The sequence below is a fragment of the Mirounga angustirostris genome, unplaced genomic scaffold, assembly GCF_029215605.1.
Source record: "Mirounga angustirostris isolate CCGP_5_RB_7025 unplaced genomic scaffold, mMirAng1.0.hap1 SCAF_6, whole genome shotgun sequence".
NCBI lineage: Eukaryota > Metazoa > Chordata > Mammalia > Carnivora > Phocidae > Mirounga > Mirounga angustirostris.
In genome coordinates this window covers 145,693,950-145,714,695 of record NW_026991714.1, presented here as the reverse complement: position 1 = coordinate 145,714,695, position 20,746 = coordinate 145,693,950, and the positions used below count along the sequence as shown (strand labels likewise).

Sequence of the window (20,746 nt, the reverse complement as noted above, 5' to 3'; positions counted from 1 at the left end):
CAAGGAAGCCATTGAATTCACTCCGCATGGGTCAGCAAGAAGGAGGGTAGGGAGTTGATATAGAAAAACACTAATTACAACAACACAATTGCAATGCTCTGAGGCATTACACGGTTTCTCAGCCTTTCTGCAGTGGGCAAGGCTCAGGATCCACATTTACATCTGGCTCTTTAGCTTTCACTGTACCGCCAACCTGCCATTCCCTACACAGTATCCCTCTTCCCAGCTGTTCTTCACTGCCCTCCCAAATTCACAATGTAGGCTGCAATCCTGTTCCCTGAGTCGGCTGCAAGGAGGACCCAGAAGAATGCAACCATGAAGGAGCGAAGGTGGTTCATTTTCCAACCACATTGCCACTAAGTGTGCTTTGAGAAGGAAGACCTGGGAAGAGGGGTGTGGACTCAGCAGATGATCCTGCTGAGCAAAAGGGGGTTCCTTGTGACTACCCACTGAATGGCGGACGGTCCGTTCCCCATCCCTGTGCTATTGATGCTCCAACGCAATATCGGTCCAGGAGGGAGGGGACCTGCCAGTGCTCTTCACTCACTGTGGCCCTTGGGGAGCCAGCTGCGCCCAGAGAAGTTTGGGAGGCACAGCATATCCGGGAGAGGCTCAGGTGGGGACTTTGGAGCAGGAATGAGAGCATTTGCTCTCAGTAACAACCACCATGAAAGGGGGACCCGGGTATTTTTGAGGTTCACCTGAGCAGATGACGCCCGCATCCTCCGAGTGCCTGCAGTTGTGCGAGTTCCAGCCACTGTGGGGGCAGCGCCACAGGTAGGACTCATGCCCAGAGCAGCCCACGTCGTCCAGCACAATGGGCCCTGAGCCCTCACCAAACCGGGCACTTCCAGGGGCCGAAGTGGCCCAGCCACAGCCCAGCTGCCTGCAGACCACGTTGGCGTCATTGGTGTCCCAGCCGTCATCACACACGGTGCCCCAGGAGCCTCGGTACAGGACCTCCACGCGGCCCTGACACCGGTCCCCTCCGTTCACCAGCCTCAGCGCCAAACCCGTTTCATTCCCTAGCAGGACAAAGAACAAGACCTCCTGTCCATGTCTGTCTTAAGGTCATAGGCTTACGGCATGTTCCAGACTCAGGGGCTTCCTCCTGGCCAACGGCCCCTGGGCAGGTGGTCACCTTTGAACATGCCCAGAGGTTAATCTTCATCACAGGGAAAGGAGCAGAGACATCCTCCTCAGCCCAGGCCTAAGGATGCTCCGAGGCAGGGAAGCACCCGATGACCCATGGAGGAGAGGGCGAAGACAAACCCACACCACACTGGGCACACTGAGGATGGAGCCCCATAGCTACCAAGGGCAGACCAAGGGCAGGCCAAGGCCACTGCCCTGTTGGGCAGCTTATTGGCTCCTGTGAGGTCCTGGCTGGGTTCTGGCAAAGTCCCAGGACATGATGGCACCTCGGCAAGAAGGGTGCAGTACCAGCACATTGCCCCTGTCTTCCCGGGGCTGTACCCTGTGGCCTGGGAGGCACAACCAAGGTCCCAGCAGCACTTGAGAGGCCTCCAGGGTTTACACTGAGCACCTGGAGGAGGATCGTCACTGAACATCAGCTCAGGATCCCGGTGGAGTCAGGTGGCCACCCCGTAAGATCAGACCTCAGATCTCGTATATTCAGCGACTCCTTCACCACCTCCCATCCTACACACACACACACACACACACACACACACACTCACACACACTCACAACTCTCTCTCTCTCTCACACACACACACACACACAAGGGACAAAGATAAGTAAAGGAACACCCTGAGATTCCTCCTGTCATTACCAATCCCAAACTTTACACCGAAGGAGAATATGAGCCAGGGAGGATGGATGGGAATATTTACCTGTTGTTATTCCTACAGGTATGGATGAGGTGGGCCAGGTGCCTGGAAGAGGCAGCAGAGGGAAAAGACAGAGTTACACATCATGGAAAACAGTCTTTGAAAAGAGTTTTTGGCGGGAATCGTGGCAATTGCACACTGCTTTTTGCCATCTTCCATCCGTGTGTGCTAAGCAAGCGCTTGCTCAATAACTTCCCTTGGGATGAAGTCCATTCAGGAGGACAACCTGGACCCTCCACAGCCATCTCTGAGCCTGGCAGGTCCATTCTCCCTTTGAAAACTTTGCCACATCCCTACTCAAGACATACATGTCTGAAGGGTCTGCCACACTCTGAAGCTTGGACAGAAAGGGTCAGGGGCACAGTAGGCCCACCTGGAACCAATCAAGTATCCTGGCACCTGGAACACACCATAAATCATTACACTGTGATCCCTTGGGCTCTGTCCCTGCCACTTTGGATACATACTTTGGACCCTGATGAATCTGAGGCTGTATTAAACAATGAGCAAAAGAAGTGATCGAGCCTATTCGGACTGCCTTTCAATACGAGGTCAGTGCTCATCACGGTCCATTCTCCAATTCAAATTGTCATCCCAGATTGCATTCCATCTGAAAGTCATGGCACACTTGGTCAGTTGTCGGGTACCTACACGCAGCTATCTTTTGGGACACTTTGACAGACTAGATGAAAACTCATGGACTGATGGAAAGATGGGACTCTTTGTGTCCTCTGAGTCCCAAGTCTAGCTAAGAACAGCTTGCTGGAGCCCCCTGGGAAAGGGAGGTAGGAAGAAAGCTGCACACAGGTTTGATACAAAGAGAAGTGGTTCACCAAGACTAGTGGGAACAGGGCAGGGTGCCACAGGAACCAAGAGACATTCCAAATAGGGTGGCTGAGGACTCACCTGGCTGGGTTGTGGACTGCGGCCAAGCAGCTGTGAGAAAGAAACACAAGTCAGACACTAAGAACACAGGGGTCACAACCAGATCAAAGGACCCGGAAACTCAGCCTATCCCTTGTAGGATCACGCTTCCATGTGCTATTGGGTAGACAAGCCAGGGCCCACCATCAATCTCTCCATGCTCTCAGAGTCCAACCATATGTCCCACTGCCATTGATTGCATTCCTGGACTTGAGAGATGATGGTTCAGGAGGCAGAATGCCAATGCCAGGAGAGGGACAGACCAAGGAAGCCATTGAATTCACTCCGCATGGGTCAGCAAGAAGGAGGGTAGGGAGTTGATATAGAAAAACACTAATTACAACAACACAATTGCAATGCTCTGAGGCATTACACGGTTTCTCAGCCTTTCTGCAGTGGGCAAGGCTCAGGATCCACATTTACATCTGGCTCTTTAGCTTTCACTGTACCGCCAACCTGCCATTCCCTACACAGTATCCCTCTTCCCAGCTGTTCTTCACTGCCCTCCCAAATTCACAATGTAGGCTGCAATCCTGTTCCCTGAGTCGGCTGCAAGGAGGACCCAGAAGAATGCAACCATGAAGGAGCGAAGGTGGTTCATTTTCCAACCACATTGCCACTAAGTGTGCTTTGAGAAGGAAGACCTGGGAAGAGGGGTGTGGACTCAGCAGATGATCCTGCTGAGCAAAAGGGGGTTCCTTGTGACTACCCACTGAATGGCGGACGGTCCGTTCCCCATCCCTGTGCTATTGATGCTCCAACGCAATATCGGTCCAGGAGGGAGGGGACCTGCCAGTGCTCTTCACTCACTGTGGCCCTTGGGGAGCCAGCTGCGCCCAGAGAAGTTTGGGAGGCACAGCGTATCCGGGAGAGGCTCAGGTGGGGACTTTGGAGCAGGAATGAGAGCATTTGCTCTCAGTAACAACCACCATGAAAGGGGGACCCGGGTATTTTTGAGGTTCACCTGAGCAGATGACGCCCGCATCCTCCGAGTGCCTGCAGTTGTGCGAGTTCCAGCCACTGTGGGGGCAGCGCCACAGGTAGGACTCATGCCCAGAACAGCCCACGTCGTCCAGCACAATGGGCCCTGAGCCCTCACCAAACCGGGCACTTCCAGGGGCCGAAGTGGCCCAGCCACAGCCCAGCTGCCTGCAGACCACGTTGGCGTCATTGGTGTCCCAGCTGTCGTCACACACGGTGCCCCAGGAGCCTCGGTACAGGACCTCCACGCGGCCCTGACACCGGTCCCCTCCGTTCACCAGCCTCAGCGCCAAACCCGTTTCATTCCCTAGCAGGACAAAGAACAAGACCTCCTGTCCATGTCTGTCTTAAGGTCATAGGCTTACGGCATGTTCCAGACTCAGGGGCTTCCTCCTGGCCAACGGCCCCTGGGCAGGTGGTCACCTTTGAACATGCCCAGAGGTTAATCTTCATCACAGGGAAAGGAGCAGAGACATCCTCCTCAGCCCAGGCCTAAGGATGCTCCGAGGCAGGGAAGCACCCGATGACCCATGGAGGAGAGGGCGAAGACAAACCCACACCACACTGGGCACACTGAGGATGGAGCCCCATAGCTACCAAGGGCAGACCAAGGGCAGGCCAAGGCCACTGCCCTGTTGGGCAGCTTATTGGCTCCTGTGAGGTCCTGGCTGGGTTCTGGCAAAGTCCCAGGACATGATGGCACCTCGGCAAGAAGGGTGCAGTACCAGCACATTGCCCGTCTTCCCGGGGCTGTACCCTGTGGCCTGGGAGGCACAACCAAGGTCCCAGCAGCACTTGAGAGGCCTCCAGGGTTTACACTGAGCACCTGGAGGAGGATCGTCACTGAACATCAGCTCAGGATCCCGGTGGAGTCAGGTGGCCACCCCGTAAGATCAGACCTCAGATCTCGTATATTCAGCGACTCCTTCACCACCTCCCATCCTACACACACACACACACACACACACACACACACACACACACTCACACACTCTCTCTCTCTCTCTCACACACACACACACAAGGGACAAAGATAAGTAAAGGAACACCCTGAGATTCCTCCTGTCATTACCAATCCCAAACTTTACACCGAAGGAGAATATGAGCCAGGGAGGATGGATGGGAATATTTACCTGTTGTTATTCCTACAGGTATGGATGAGGTGGGCCAGGTGCCTGGAAGAGGCAACAGAGGGAAAAGACAGAGTTACACATCATGGAAAACAGTCTTTGAAAAGAGTTTTTGGCGGGAATCGTGGCAATTGCACACTGCTTTTTGCCATCTTCCATCCGTGTGTGCTAAGCAAGCGCTTGCTCAATAACTTCCCTTGGGATGAAGTCCATTCAGGAGGACAACCTGGACCCTCCACAGCCATCTCTGAGCCTGGCAGGTCCATTCTCCCTTTGAAAACTTTGCCACATCCCTACTCAAGACATACATGTCTGAAGGGTCTGCCACACTCTGAAGCTTGGACAGAAAGGGTCAGGGGCACAGTAGGCCCACCTGGAACCAATCAAGTATCCTGGCACCTGGAACACACCATAAATCATTACACTGTGATCCCTTGGGCTCTGTCCCTGCCACTTTGGATACATACTTTGGACCCTGATGAATCTGAGGCTGTATTAAACAATGAGCAAAAGAAGTGATCGAGCCTATTCGGACTGCCCTTCAATACGAGGTCAGTGCTCATCACCGTCCATTCTCCAATTCAAATTGTCATCCCAGATTGCATTCCATCTGAAAGTCATGGCACACTTGGTCAGTTGTCGGGTACCTACACGCAGCTATCTTTTAGGACACTTTGACAGACTAGAAGAAAACTCATGGACTGATGGAAAGATGGGACTCTTTGTGTCCTCTGAGTCCCAAGTCTAGCTAAGAACAGCTTGCTGGAGACCCTTGGGAAAGGGGGTAGGAAGAAAGCTGTACACAGGTTTGATACAAAGAGAAGTGGTTCACCAAGACTAGTGGGAACAGGGCAGGGTGCCACAGGAACCAAGAGACATTCCAAATAGGGTGGCTGAGGACTCACCTGGCTGGGTTGTGGACTGCGGCCAAGCAGCTGTGAGAAAGAAACACAAGTCAGACACTAAGAACACAGGGGTCACAACCAGATCAAAGGATCCGGAAACTCAGCCTATCCCTTGTAGGATCACGCTTCCATGTGCTATTGGGTAGACAAGCCAGGGCCCACCATCAATCTCTCCATGCTCTCAGAGTCCAACCATATGTCCCACTGCCATTGATTGCATTCCTGGACTTGAGAGATGATGGTTCAGGAGGCAGAATGCCAATGCCAGGAGAGGGACAGACCAAGGAAGCCATTGAATTCACTCCGCATGGGTCAGCAAGAAGGAGGGTAGGGAGTTGATATAGAAAAACACTAATTACAACAACACAATTGCAATGCTCTGAGGCATTACACGGTTTCTCAGCCTTTCTGCAGTGGGCAAGGCTCAGGATCCACATTTACATCTGGCTCTTTAGCTTTCACTGTACCGCCAACCTGCCATTCCCTACACAGTATCCCTCTTCCCAGCTGTTCTTCACTGCCCTCCCAAATTCACAATGTAGGCTGCAATCCTGTTCCCTGAGTCGGCTGCAAGGAGGACCCAGAAGAATGCAACCATGAAGGAGCGAAGGTGGTTCATTTTCCAACCACATTGCCACTAAGTGTGCTTTGAGAAGGAAGACCTGGGAAGAGGGGTGTGGACTCAGCAGATGATCCTGCTGAGCAAAAGGGGGTTCCTTGTGACTACCCACTGAATGGCGGACGGTCCGTTCCCCATCCCTGTGCTATTGATGCTCCAACGCAATATCGGTCCAGGAGGGAGGGGACCTGCCAGTGCTCTTCACTCACTGTGGCCCTTGGGGAGCCAGCTGCGCCCAGAGAAGTTTGGGAGGCACAGCATATCCGGGAGAGGCTCAGGTGGGGACTTTGGAGCAGGAATGAGAGCATTTGCTCTCAGTAACAACCACCATGAAAGGGGGACCCGGGTATTTTTGAGGTTCACCTGAGCAGATGACGCCCGCATCCTCCGAGTGCCTGCAGTTGTGCGAGTTCCAGCCACTGTGGGGGCAGCGCCACAGGTAGGACTCATGCCCAGAGCAGCCCACGTCGTCCAGCACAATGGGCCCTGAGCCCTCACCAAACCGGGCACTTCCAGGGGCCGAAGTGGCCCAGCCACAGCCCAGCTGCCTGCAGACCACGTTGGCGTCATTGGTGTCCCAGCCGTCGTCACACACGGTGCCCCAGGAGCCTCGGTACAGGACCTCCACGCGGCCCTGACACCGGTCCCCTCCGTTCACCAGCCTCAGCGCCAAACCCGTTTCATTCCCTAGCAGGACAAAGAACAAGACCTCCTGTCCATGTCTGTCTTAAGGTCATAGGCTTACGGCATGTTCCAGACTCAGGGGCTTCCTCCTGGCCAACGGCCCCTGGGCAGGTGGTCACCTTTGAACATGCCCAGAGGTTAATCTTCATCACAGGGAAAGGAGCAGAGACATCCTCCTCAGCCCAGGCCTAAGGATGCTCCGAGGCAGGGAAGCACCCGATGACCCATGGAGGAGAGGGCGAAGACAAACCCACACCACACTGGGCACACTGAGGATGGAGCCCCATAGCTACCAAGGGCAGACCAAGGGCAGGCCAAGGCCACTGCCCTGTTGGGCAGCTTATTGGCTCCTGTGAGGTCCTGGCTGGGTTCTGGCAAAGTCCCAGGACATGATGGCACCTCGGCAAGAAGGGTGCAGTACCAGCACATTGCCCCTGTCTTCCCGGGGCTGTACCCTGTGGCCTGGGAGGCACAACCAAGGTCCCAGCAGCACTTGAGAGGCCTCCAGGGTTTACACTGAGCACCTGGAGGAGGATCGTCACTGAACATCAGCTCAGGATCCCGGTGGAGTCAGGTGGCCACCCCGTAAGATCAGACCTCAGATCTCGTATATTCAGCGACTCCTTCACCACCTCCCATCCTACACACACACACACACACACACACACACACACACACTCACACACTCTCTCTCTCTCTCACACACACACACACACAAGGCACAAAGATAAGTAAAGGAACACCCTGAGATTCCTCCTGTCATTACCAATCCCAAACTTTACACCGAAGGAGAATATGAGCCAGGGAGGATGGATGGGAATATTTACCTGTTGTTATTCCTACAGGTATGGATGAGGTGGGCCAGGTGCCTGGAAGAGGCAACAGAGGGAAAAGACAGAGTTACACATCATGGAAAACAGTCTTTGAAAAGAGTTTTTGGCGGGAATCGTGGCAATTGCACACTGCTTTTTGCCATCTTCCATCCGTGTGTGCTAAGCAAGCGCTTGCTCAATAACTTCCCTTGGGATGAAGTCCATTCAGGAGGACAACCTGGACCCTCCACAGCCATCTCTGAGCCTGGCAGGTCCATTCTCCCTTTGAAAACTTTGCCACATCCCTACTCAAGACATACATGTCTGAAGGGTCTGCCACACTCTGAAGCTTGGACAGAAAGGGTCAGGGGCACAGTAGGCCCACCTGGAACCAATCAAGTATCCTGGCACCTGGAACACACCATAAATCATTACACTGTGATCCCTTGGGCTCTGTCCCTGCCACTTTGGATACATACTTTGGACCCTGATGAATCTGAGGCTGTATTAAACAATGAGCAAAAGAAGTGATCGAGCCTATTCGGACTGCCCTTCAATACGAGGTCAGTGCTCATCACCGTCCATTCTCCAATTCAAATTGTCATCCCAGATTGCATTCCATCTGAAAGTCATGGCACACTTGGTCAGTTGTCGGGTACCTACACGCAGCTATCTTTTAGGACACTTTGACAGACTAGAAGAAAACTCATGGACTGATGGAAAGATGGGACTCTTTGTGTCCTCTGAGTCCCAAGTCTAGCTAAGAACAGCTTGCTGGAGACCCTTGGGAAAGGGGGTAGGAAGAAAGCTGTACACAGGTTTGATACAAAGAGAAGTGGTTCACCAAGACTAGTGGGAACAGGGCAGGGTGCCACAGGAACCAAGAGACATTCCAAATAGGGTGGCTGAGGACTCACCTGGCTGGGTTGTGGACTGCGGCCAAGCAGCTGTGAGAAAGAAACACAAGTCAGACACTAAGAACACAGGGGTCACAACCAGATCAAAGGACCCGGAAACTCAGCCTATCCCTTGTAGGATCACGCTTCCATGTGCTATTGGGTAGACAAGCCAGGGCCCACCATCAATCTCTCCATGCTCTCAGAGTCCAACCATATGTCCCACTGCCATTGATTGCATTCCTGGACTTGAGAGATGATGGTTCAGGAGGCAGAATGCCAATGCCAGGAGAGGGACAGACCAAGGAAGCCATTGAATTCACTCCGCATGGGTCAGCAAGAAGGAGGGTAGGGAGTTGATATAGAAAAACACTAATTACAACAACACAATTGCAATGCTCTGAGGCATTACACGGTTTCTCAGCCTTTCTGCAGTGGGCAAGGCTCAGGATCCACATTTACATCTGGCTCTTTAGCTTTCACTGTACCGCCAACCTGCCATTCCCTACACAGTATCCCTCTTCCCAGCTGTTCTTCACTGCCCTCCCAAATTCACAATGTAGGCTGCAATCCTGTTCCCTGAGTCGGCTGCAAGGAGGACCCAGAAGAATGCAACCATGAAGGAGCGAAGGTGGTTCATTTTCCAACCACATTGCCACTAAGTGTGCTTTGAGAAGGAAGACCTGGGAAGAGGGGTGTGGACTCAGCAGATGATCCTGCTGAGCAAAAGGGGGTTCCTTGTGACTACCCACTGAATGGCGGACGGTCCGTTCCCCATCCCTGTGCTATTGATGCTCCAACGCAATATCGGTCCAGGAGGGAGGGGACCTGCCAGTGCTCTTCACTCACTGTGGCCCTTGGGGAGCCAGCTGCGCCCAGAGAAGTTTGGGAGGCACAGCATATCCGGGAGAGGCTCAGGTGGGGACTTTGGAGCAGGAATGAGAGCATTTGCTCTCAGTAACAACCACCATGAAAGGGGGACCCGGGTATTTTTGAGGTTCACCTGAGCAGATGACGCCCGCATCCTCCGAGTGCCTGCAGTTGTGCGAGTTCCAGCCACTGTGGGGGCAGCGCCACAGGTAGGACTCATGCCCAGAGCAGCCCACGTCGTCCAGCACAATGGGCCCTGAGCCCTCACCAAACCGGGCACTTCCAGGGGCCGAAGTGGCCCAGCCACAGCCCAGCTGCCTGCAGACCACGTTGGCGTCATTGGTGTCCCAGCTGTCGTCACACACGGTGCCCCAGGAGCCTCGGTACAGGACCTCCACGCGGCCCTGACACCGGTCCCCTCCGTTCACCAGCCTCAGCGCCAAACCCGTTTCATTCCCTAGCAGGACAAAGAACAAGACCTCCTGTCCATGTCTGTCTTAAGGTCATAGGCTTACGGCATGTTCCAGACTCAGGGGCTTCCTCCTGGCCAACGGCCCCTGGGCAGGTGGTCACCTTTGAACATGCCCAGAGGTTAATCTTCATCACAGGGAAAGGAGCAGAGACATCCTCCTCAGCCCAGGCCTAAGGATGCTCCGAGGCAGGGAAGCACCCGATGACCCATGGAGGAGAGGGCGAAGACAAACCCACACCACACTGGGCACACTGAGGATGGAGCCCCATAGCTACCAAGGGCAGACCAAGGGCAGGCCAAGGCCACTGCCCTGTTGGGCAGCTTATTGGCTCCTGTGAGGTCCAGGCTGGGTTCTGGCAAAGTCCCAGGACATGATGGCACCTCGGCAAGAAGGGTGCAGTACCAGCACATTGCCCCTGTCTTCCCGGGGCTGTACCCTGTGGCCTGGGAGGCACAACCAAGGTCCCAGCAGCACTTGAGAGGCCTCCAGGGTTTACACTGAGCACCTGGAGGAGGATCGTCACTGAACATCAGCTCAGGATCCCGGTGGAGTCAGGTGGCCACCCCGTAAGATCAGACCTCAGATCTCGTATATTCAGCGACTCCTTCACCACCTCCCATCCTACACACACACACACACACACACTCACACACACTCACACACTCTCTCTCTCTCTCACACACACACACACACACAAGGGACAAAGATAAGTAAAGGAACACCCTGAGATTCCTCCTGTCATTACCAATCCCAAACTTTACACCGAAGGAGAATATGAGCCAGGGAGGATGGATGGGAATATTTACCTGTTGTTATTCCTACAGGTATGGATGAGGTGGGCCAGGTGCCTGGAAGAGGCAGCAGAGGGAAAAGACAGAGTTACACATCATGGAAAACAGTCTTTGAAAAGAGTTTTTGGCGGGAATCGTGGCAATTGCACACTGCTTTTTGCCATCTTCCATCCGTGTGTGCTAAGCAAGCGCTTGCTCAATAACATCCCTTGGGATGAAGTCCATTCAGGAGGACAACCTGGACCCTCCACAGCCATCTCTGAGCCTGGCAGGTCCATTCTCCCTTTGAAAACTTTGCCACATCCCTACTCAAGACATACATGTCTGAAGGGTCTGCCACACTCTGAAGCTTGGACAGAAAGGGTCAGGGGCACAGTAGGCCCACCTGGAACCAATCAAGTATCCTGGCACCTGGAACACACCATAAATCATTACACTGTGATCCCTTGGGCTCTGTCCCTGCCACTTTGGATACATACTTTGGACCCTGATGAATCTGAGGCTGTATTAAACAATGAGCAAAAGAAGTGATCGAGCCTATTCGGACTGCCCTTCAATACGAGGTCAGTGCTCATCACGGTCCATTCTCCAATTCAAATTGTCATCCCAGATTGCATTCCATCTGAAAGTCATGGCACACTTGGTCAGTTGTCGGGTACCTACACGCAGCTATCTTTTGGGACACTTTGACAGACTAGATGAAAACTCATGGACTGATGGAAAGATGGGACTCTTTGAGTCCTCTGAGTCCCAAGTCTAGCTAAGAACAGCTTGCTGGAGACCCGTGGGAAAGGGAGGTAGGAAGAAAGCTGCACACAGGTTTGATACAAAGAGAAGTGGTTCACCAAGACTAGTGGGAACAGGGCAGGGTGCCACAGGAACCAAGAGACATTCCAAATAGGGTGGCTGAGGACTCACCTGGCTGGGTTGTGGACTGCGGCCAAGCAGCTGTGAGAAAGAAACACAAGTCAGACACTAAGAACACAGGGGTCACAACCAGATCAAAGGACCCGGAAACTCAGCCTATCCCTTGTAGGATCACGCTTCCATGTGCTATTGGGTAGACAAGCCAGGGCCCACCATCAATCTCTCCATGCTCTCAGAGTCCAACCATATGTCCCACTGCCATTGATTGCATTCCTGGACTTGAGAGATGATGGTTCAGGAGGCAGAATGCCAATGCCAGGAGAGGGACAGACCAAGGAAGCCATTGAATTCACTCCGCATGGGTCAGCAAGAAGGAGGGTAGGGAGTTGATATAGAAAAACACTAATTACAACAACACAATTGCAATGCTCTGAGGCATTACACGGTTTCTCAGCCTTTCTGCAGTGGGCAAGGCTCAGGATCCACATTTACATCTGGCTCTTTAGCTTTCACTGTACCGCCAACCTGCCATTCCCTACACAGTATCCCTCTTCCCAGCTGTTCTTCACTGCCCTCCCAAATTCACAATGTAGGCTGCAATCCTGTTCCCTGAGTCGGCTGCAAGGAGGACCCAGAAGAATGCAACCATGAAGGAGCGAAGGTGGTTCATTTTCCAACCACATTGCCACTAAGTGTGCTTTGAGAAGGAAGACCTGGGAAGAGGGGTGTGGACTCAGCAGATGATCCTGCTGAGCAAAAGGGGGTTCCTTGTGACTACCCACTGAATGGCGGACGGTCCGTTCCCCATCCCTGTGCTATTGATGCTCCAACGCAATATCGGTCCAGGAGGGAGGGGACCTGCCAGTGCTCTTCACTCACTGTGGCCCTTGGGGAGCCAGCTGCGCCCAGAGAAGTTTGGGAGGCACAGCATATCCGGGAGAGGCTCAGGTGGGGACTTTGGAGCAGGAATGAGAGCATTTGCTCTCAGTAACAACCACCATGAAAGGGGGACCCGGGTATTTTTGAGGTTCACCTGAGCAGATGACGCCCGCATCCTCCGAGTGCCTGCAGTTGTGCGAGTTCCAGCCACTGTGGGGGCAGCGCCACAGGTAGGACTCATGCCCAGAGCAGCCCACGTCGTCCAGCACAATGGGCCCTGAGCCCTCACCAAACCGGGCACTTCCAGGGGCCGAAGTGGCCCAGCCACAGCCCAGCTGCCTGCAGACCACGTTGGCGTCATTGGTGTCCCAGCTGTCGTCACACACGGTGCCCCAGGAGCCTCGGTACAGGACCTCCACGCGGCCCTGACACCGGTCCCCTCCGTTCACCAGCCTCAGCGCCAAACCCGTTTCATTCCCTAGCAGGACAAAGAACAAGACCTCCTGTCCATGTCTGTCTTAAGGTCATAGGCTTACGGCATGTTCCAGACTCAGGGGCTTCCTCCTGGCCAACGGCCCCTGGGCAGGTGGTCACCTTTGAACATGCCCAGAGGTTAATCTTCATCACAGGGAAAGGAGCAGAGACATCCTCCTCAGCCCAGGCCTAAGGATGCTCCGAGGCAGGGAAGCACCCGATGACCCATGGAGGAGAGGGCGAAGACAAACCCACACCACACTGGGCACACTGAGGATGGAGCCCCATAGCTACCAAGGGCAGACCAAGGGCAGGCCAAGGCCACTGCCCTGTTGGGCAGCTTATTGGCTCCTGTGAGGTCCAGGCTGGGTTCTGGCAAAGTCCCAGGACATGATGGCACCTCGGCAAGAAGGGTGCAGTACCAGCACATTGCCCCTGTCTTCCCGGGGCTGTACCCTGTGGCCTGGGAGGCACAACCAAGGTCCCAGCAGCACTTGAGAGGCCTCCAGGGTTTACACTGAGCACCTGGAGGAGGATCGTCACTGAACATCAGCTCAGGATCCCGGTGGAGTCAGGTGGCCACCCCGTAAGATCAGACCTCAGATCTCGTATATTCAGCGACTCCTTCACCACCTCCCATCCTACACACACACACACACACACACTCACACACACTCACACACTCTCTCTCTCTCTCACACACACACACACACACAAGGGACAAAGATAAGTAAAGGAACACCCTGAGATTCCTCCTGTCATTACCAATCCCAAACTTTACACCGAAGGAGAATATGAGCCAGGGAGGATGGATGGGAATATTTACCTGTTGTTATTCCTACAGGTATGGATGAGGTGGGCCAGGTGCCTGGAAGAGGCAGCAGAGGGAAAAGACAGAGTTACACATCATGGAAAACAGTCTTTGAAAAGAGTTTTTGGCGGGAATCGTGGCAATTGCACACTGCTTTTTGCCATCTTCCATCCGTGTGTGCTAAGCAAGCGCTTGCTCAATAACATCCCTTGGGATGAAGTCCATTCAGGAGGACAACCTGGACCCTCCACAGCCATCTCTGAGCCTGGCAGGTCCATTCTCCCTTTGAAAACTTTGCCACATCCCTACTCAAGACATACATGTCTGAAGGGTCTGCCACACTCTGAAGCTTGGACAGAAAGGGTCAGGGGCACAGTAGGCCCACCTGGAACCAATCAAGTATCCTGGCACCTGGAACACACCATAAATCATTACACTGTGATCCCTTGGGCTCTGTCCCTGCCACTTTGGATACATACTTTGGACCCTGATGAATCTGAGGCTGTATTAAACAATGAGCAAAAGAAGTGATCGAGCCTATTCGGACTGCCCTTCAATACGAGGTCAGTGCTCATCACGGTCCATTCTCCAATTCAAATTGTCATCCCAGATTGCATTCCATCTGAAAGTCATGGCACACTTGGTCAGTTGTCGGGTACCTACACGCAGCTATCTTTTGGGACACTTTGACAGACTAGATGAAAACTCATGGACTGATGGAAAGATGGGACTCTTTGAGTCCTCTGAGTCCCAAGTCTAGCTAAGAACAGCTTGCTGGAGACCCGTGGGAAAGGGAGGTAGGAAGAAAGCTGCACACAGGTTTGATACAAAGAGAAGTGGTTCACCAAGACTAGTGGGAACAGGGCAGGGTGCCACAGGAACCAAGAGACATTCCAAATAGGGTGGCTGAGGACTCACCTGGCTGGGTTGTGGACTGCGGCCAAGCAGCTGTGAGAAAGAAACACAAGTCAGACACTAAGAACACAGGGGTCACAACCAGATCAAAGGACCCGGAAACTCAGCCTATCCCTTGTAGGATCACGCTTCCATGTGCTATTGGGTAGACAAGCCAGGGCCCACCATCAATCTCTCCATGCTCTCAGAGTCCAACCATATGTCCCACTGCCATTGATTGCATTCCTGGACTTGAGAGATGATGGTTCAGGAGGCAGAATGCCAATGCCAGGAGAGGGACAGACCAAGGAAGCCATTGAATTCACTCCGCATGGGTCAGCAAGAAGGAGGGTAGGGAGTTGATATAGAAAAACACTAATTACAACAACACAATTGCAATGCTCTGAGGCATTACACGGTTTCTCAGCCTTTCTGCAGTGGGCAAGGCTCAGGATCCACATTTACATCTGGCTCTTTAGCTTTCACTGTACCGCCAACCTGCCATTCCCTACACAGTATCCCTCTTCCCAGCTGTTCTTCACTGCCCTCCCAAATTCACAATGTAGGCTGCAATCCTGTTCCCTGAGTCGGCTGCAAGGAGGACCCAGAAGAATGCAACCATGAAGGAGCGAAGGTGGTTCATTTTCCAACCACATTGCCACTAAGTGTGCTTTGAGAAGGAAGACCTGGGAAGAGGGGTGTGGACTCAGCAGATGATCCTGCTGAGCAAAAGGGGGTTCCTTGTGACTACCCACTGAATGGCGGACGGTCCGTTCCCCATCCCTGTGCTATTGATGCTCCAACGCAATATCGGTCCAGGAGGGAGGGGACCTGCCAGTGCTCTTCACTCACTGTGGCCCTTGGGGAGCCAGCTGCGCCCAGAGAAGTTTGGGAGGCACAGCATATCCGGGAGAGGCTCAGGTGGGGACTTTGGAGCAGGAATGAGAGCATTTGCTCTCAGTAACAACCACCATGAAAGGGGGACCCGGGTATTTTTGAGGTTCACCTGAGCAGATGACGCCCGCATCCTCCGAGTGCCTGCAGTTGTGCGAGTTCCAGCCACTGTGGGGGCAGCGCCACAGGTAGGACTCATGCCCAGAGCAGCCCACGTCGTCCAGCACAATGGGCCCTGAGCCCTCACCAAACCGGGCACTTCCAGGGGCCGAAGTGGCCCAGCCACAGCCCAGCTGCCTGCAGACCACGTTGGCGTCATTGGTGTCCCAGCTGTCGTCACACACGGTGCCCCAGGAGCCTCGGTACAGGACCTCCACGCGGCCCTGACACCGGTCCCCTCCGTTCACCAGCCTCAGCGCCAAACCCGTTTCATTCCCTAGCAGGACAAAGAACAAGACCTCCTGTCCATGTCTGTCTTAAGGTCATAGGCTTACGGCATGTTCCAGACTCAGGGGCTTCCTCCTGGCCAACGGCCCCTGGGCAGGTGGTCACCTTTGAACATGCCCAGAGGTTAATCTTCATCACAGGGAAAGGAGCAGAGACATCCTCCTCAGCCCAGGCCTAAGGATGCTCCGAGGCAGGGAAGCACCCGATGACCCATGGAGGAGAGGGCGAAGACAAACCCACACCACACTGGGCACACTGAGGATGGAGCCCCATAGCTACCAAGGGCAGACCAAGGGCAGGCCAAGGCCACTGCCCTGTTGGGCAGCTTATTGGCTCCTGTGAGGTCCTGGCTGGGTTCTGGCAAAGTCCCAGGACATGATGGCACCTCGGCAAGAAGGGTGCAGTACCAGCACATTGCCCGTCTTCCCGGGGCTGTACCCTGTGGCCTGGGAGGCACAACCAAGGTCCCAGCAGCACTTGAGAGGCCTCCAGGGTTTACACTGAGCACCTGGAGGAGGATCGTCACTGAACATCAGCTCAGGATCCCGGTGGAGTCAGGTGGCCACCCCGTAAGATCAGACCTCAGATCTCGTATATTCAGCGACTCCTTCACCACCTCCCATCCTACACACACACACACACACACACACACACACACACTCACACACTCTCTCTCTCTCTCTCACACACACACACACAAGGGACAAAGATAAGTAAAGGAACACCCTGAGATTCCTCCTGTCATTACCAATCCCAAACTTTACACCGAAGGAGAATATGAGCCAGGGAGGATGGATGGGAATATTTACCTGTTGTTATTCCTACAGGTATGGATGAGGTGGGCCAGGTGCCTGGAAGAGGCAACAGAGGGAAAAGACAGAGTTACACATCATGGAAAACAGTCTTTGAAAAGAGTTTTTGGCGGGAATCGTGGCAATTGCACACTGCTTTTTGCCATCTTCCATCCGTGTGTGCTAAGCAAGCGCTTGCTCAATAACTTCCCTTGGGATGAAGTCCATTCAGGAGGACAACCTGGACCCTCCACAGCCATCTCTGAGCCTGGCAGGTCCATTCTCCCTTTGAAAACTTTGCCACATCCCTACTCAAGACATACATGTCTGAAGGGTCTGCCACACTCTGAAGCTTGGACAGAAAGGGTCAGGGGCACAGTAGGCCCACCTGGAACCAATCAAGTATCCTGGCACCTGGAACACACCATAAATCATTACACTGTGATCCCTTGGGCTCTGTCCCTGCCACTTTGGATACATACTTTGGACCCTGATGAATCTGAGGCTGTATTAAACAATGAGCAAAAGAAGTGATCGAGCCTATTCGGACTGCCCTTCAATACGAGGTCAGTGCTCATCACCGTCCATTCTCCAATTCAAATTGTCATCCCAGATTGCATTCCATCTGAAAGTCATGGCACACTTGGTCAGTTGTCGGGTACCTACACGCAGCTATCTTTTAGGACACTTTGACAGACTAGAAGAAAACTCATGGACTGATGGAAAGATGGGACTCTTTGTGTCCTCTGAGTCCCAAGTCTAGCTAAGAACAGCTTGCTGGAGACCCTTGGGAAAGGGGGTAGGAAGAAAGCTGTACACAGGTTTGATACAAAGAGAAGTGGTTCACCAAGACTAGTGGGAACAGGGCAGGGTGCCACAGGAACCAAGAGACATTCCAAATAGGGTGGCTGAGGACTCACCTGGCTGGGTTGTGGACTGCGGCCAAGCAGCTGTGAGAAAGAAACACAAGTCAGACACTAAGAACACAGGGGTCACAACCAGATCAAAGGATCCGGAAACTCAGCCTATCCCTTGTAGGATCACGCTTCCATGTGCTATTGGGTAGACAAGCCAGGGCCCACCATCAATCTCTCCATGCTCTCAGAGTCCAACCATATGTCCCACTGCCATTGATTGCATTCCTGGACTTGAGAGATGATGGTTCAGGAGGCAGAATGCCAATGCCAGGAGAGGGACAGACCAAGGAAGCCATTGAATTCACTCCGCATGGGTCAGCAAGAAGGAGGGTAGGGAGTTGATATAGAAAAACACTAATTACAACAACACAATTGCAATGCTCTGAGGCATTACACGGTTTCTCAGCCTTTCTGCAGTGGGCAAGGCTCAGGATCCACATTTACATCTGGCTCTTTAGCTTTCACTGTACCGCCAACCTGCCATTCCCTACACAGTATCCCTCTTCCCAGCTGTTCTTCACTGCCCTCCCAAATTCACAATGTAGGCTGCAATCCTGTTCCCTGAGTCGGCTGCAAGGAGGACCCAGAAGAATGCAACCATGAAGGAGCGAAGGTGGTTCATTTTCCAACCACATTGCCACTAAGTGTGCTTTGAGAAGGAAGACCTGGGAAGAGGGGTGTGGACTCAGCAGATGATCCTGCTGAGCAAAAGGGGGTTCCTTGTGACTACCCACTGAATGGCGGACGGTCCGTTCCCCATCCCTGTGCTATTGATGCTCCAACGCAATATCGGTCCAGGAGGGAGGGGACCTGCCAGTGCTCTTCACTCACTGTGGCCCTTGGGGAGCCAGCTGCGCCCAGAGAAGTTTGGGAGGCACAGCATATCCGGGAGAGGCTCAGGTGGGGACTTTGGAGCAGGAATGAGAGCATTTGCTCTCAGTAACAACCACCATGAAAGGGGGACCCGGGTATTTTTGAGGTTCACCTGAGCAGATGACGCCCGCATCCTCCGAGTGCCTGCAGTTGTGCGAGTTCCAGCCACTGTGGGGGCAGCGCCACAGGTAGGACTCATGCCCAGAGCAGCCCACGTCGTCCAGCACAATGGGCCCTGAGCCCTCACCAAACCGGGCACTTCCAGGGGCCGAAGTGGCCCAGCCACAGCCCAGCTGCCTGCAGACCACGTTGGCGTCATTGGTGTCCCAGCTGTCGTCACACACGGTGCCCCAGGAGCCTCGGTACAGGACCTCCACGCGGCCCTGACACCGGTCCCCTCCGTTCACCAGCCTCAGCGCCAAACCCGTTTCATTCCCTAGCAGGACAAAGAACAAGACCTCCTGTCCATGTCTGTCTTAAGGTCATAGGCTTACGGCATGTTCCAGACTCAGGGGCTTCCTCCTGGCCAACGGCCCCTGGGCAGGTGGTCACCTTTGAACATGCCCAGAGGTTAATCTTCATCACAGGGAAAGGAGCAGAGACATCCTCCTCAGCCCAGGCCTAAGGATGCTCCGAGGCAGGGAAGCACCCGATGACCCATGGAGGAGAGGGCGAAGACAAACCCACACCACACTGGGCACACTGAGGATGGAGCCCCATAGCTACCAAGGGCAGACCAAGGGCAGGCCAAGGCCACTGCCCTGTTGGGCAGCTTATTGGCTCCTGTGAGGTCCTGGCTGGGTTCTGGCAAAGTCCCAGGACATGATGGCACCTCGGCAAGAAGGGTGCAGTACCAGCACATTGCCCCTGTCTTCCCGGGGCTGTACCCTGTGGCCTGGGAGGCACAACCAAGGTCCCAGCAGCACTTGAGAGGCCTCCAGGGTTTACACTGAGCACCTGGAGGAGGATCGTCACTGAACAGCAGCTCAGGATCCCGGTGGAGTCAGGTGGCCACCCCGTAAGCTCAGACCTCAGATCTCGTATATTCAGCGACTCCTTCACCACCTCCCATCCTACACACACACACACACACACACACACACTCACACACTCTCTCTCTCTCTCACACACACACACACAAGGGACAAAGATAAGTAAAGGAACACCCTGAGATTCCTCCTGTCATTACCAATCCCAAACTTTACACCGAAGGAGAATATGAGCCAGGGAGGATGGATGGGAATATTTACCTGTTGTTATTCCTACAGGTATGGATGAGGTGGGCCAGGTGCCTGGAAGAGGCAACAGAGGGAAAAGACAGAGTTACACATCATGGAAAACAGTCTTTGAAAAGAGTTTTTGGCGGGAATCGTGGCAATTGCACACTGCTTTTTGCCATCTTCCATCCGTGTGTGCTAAGCAAGCGCTTGCTCAATAACTTCCCTTGGGATGAAGTCCATTCAGGAGGACAACCTGGACCCTCCACAGCCATCTCTGAGCCTGGCAGGTCCATTCTCCCTTTGAAAACTTTGCCACATCCCTACTCAAGACATACATGTCTGAAGGGTCTGCCACACTCTGAAGCTTGGACAGAAAGGGTCAGGGGCACAGTAGGCCCACCTGGAACCAATCAAGTATCCTGGCACCTGGAACACACCATAAATCATTACACTGTGATCCCTTGGGCTCTGTCCCTGCCACTTTGGATACATACTTTGGACCCTGATGAATCTGAGGCTGTATTAAACAATGAGCAAAAGAAGTGATCGAGCCTATTCGGACTGCCCTTCAATACGAGGTCAGTGCTCATCACCGTCCATTCTCCAATTCAAATTGTCATCCCAGATTGCATTCCATCTGAAAGTCATGGCACACTTGGTCAGTTGTCGGGTACCTACACGCAGCTATCTTTTAGGACACTTTGACAGACTAGAAGAAAACTCATGGACTGATGGAAAGAT

At 53.6% G+C, this 20,746-nt stretch overlaps 1 protein-coding gene across 1 annotated transcript in view; it reads right to left on the bottom strand.

The window, feature by feature from the left end:
* DMBT1 (deleted in malignant brain tumors 1) overlaps positions 1-20,746 on the bottom strand; it is a 72,369-nt gene that overhangs the window by 22,334 nt on the left and 29,289 nt on the right. Inside the window, exons 10-22 of the mRNA XM_064595547.1 lie at positions 18,898-19,221; positions 17,916-17,945; positions 15,849-16,193; positions 15,550-15,585; positions 12,839-13,162; positions 11,857-11,886; positions 9,787-10,131; positions 9,488-9,523; positions 6,776-7,099; positions 5,794-5,823; positions 3,721-4,065; positions 3,422-3,457; positions 702-1,025 (exon numbers count right to left, since the gene is read on the bottom strand). Coding sequence (XP_064451617.1) covers positions 702-1,025; positions 3,422-3,457; positions 3,721-4,065; positions 5,794-5,823; positions 6,776-7,099; positions 9,488-9,523; positions 9,787-10,131; positions 11,857-11,886; positions 12,839-13,162; positions 15,550-15,585; positions 15,849-16,193; positions 17,916-17,945; positions 18,898-19,221 — 2,529 coding nt within the window. The remainder of the gene's footprint in view (positions 1-701; positions 1,026-3,421; positions 3,458-3,720; positions 4,066-5,793; positions 5,824-6,775; positions 7,100-9,487; positions 9,524-9,786; positions 10,132-11,856; positions 11,887-12,838; positions 13,163-15,549; positions 15,586-15,848; positions 16,194-17,915; positions 17,946-18,897; positions 19,222-20,746) is intronic.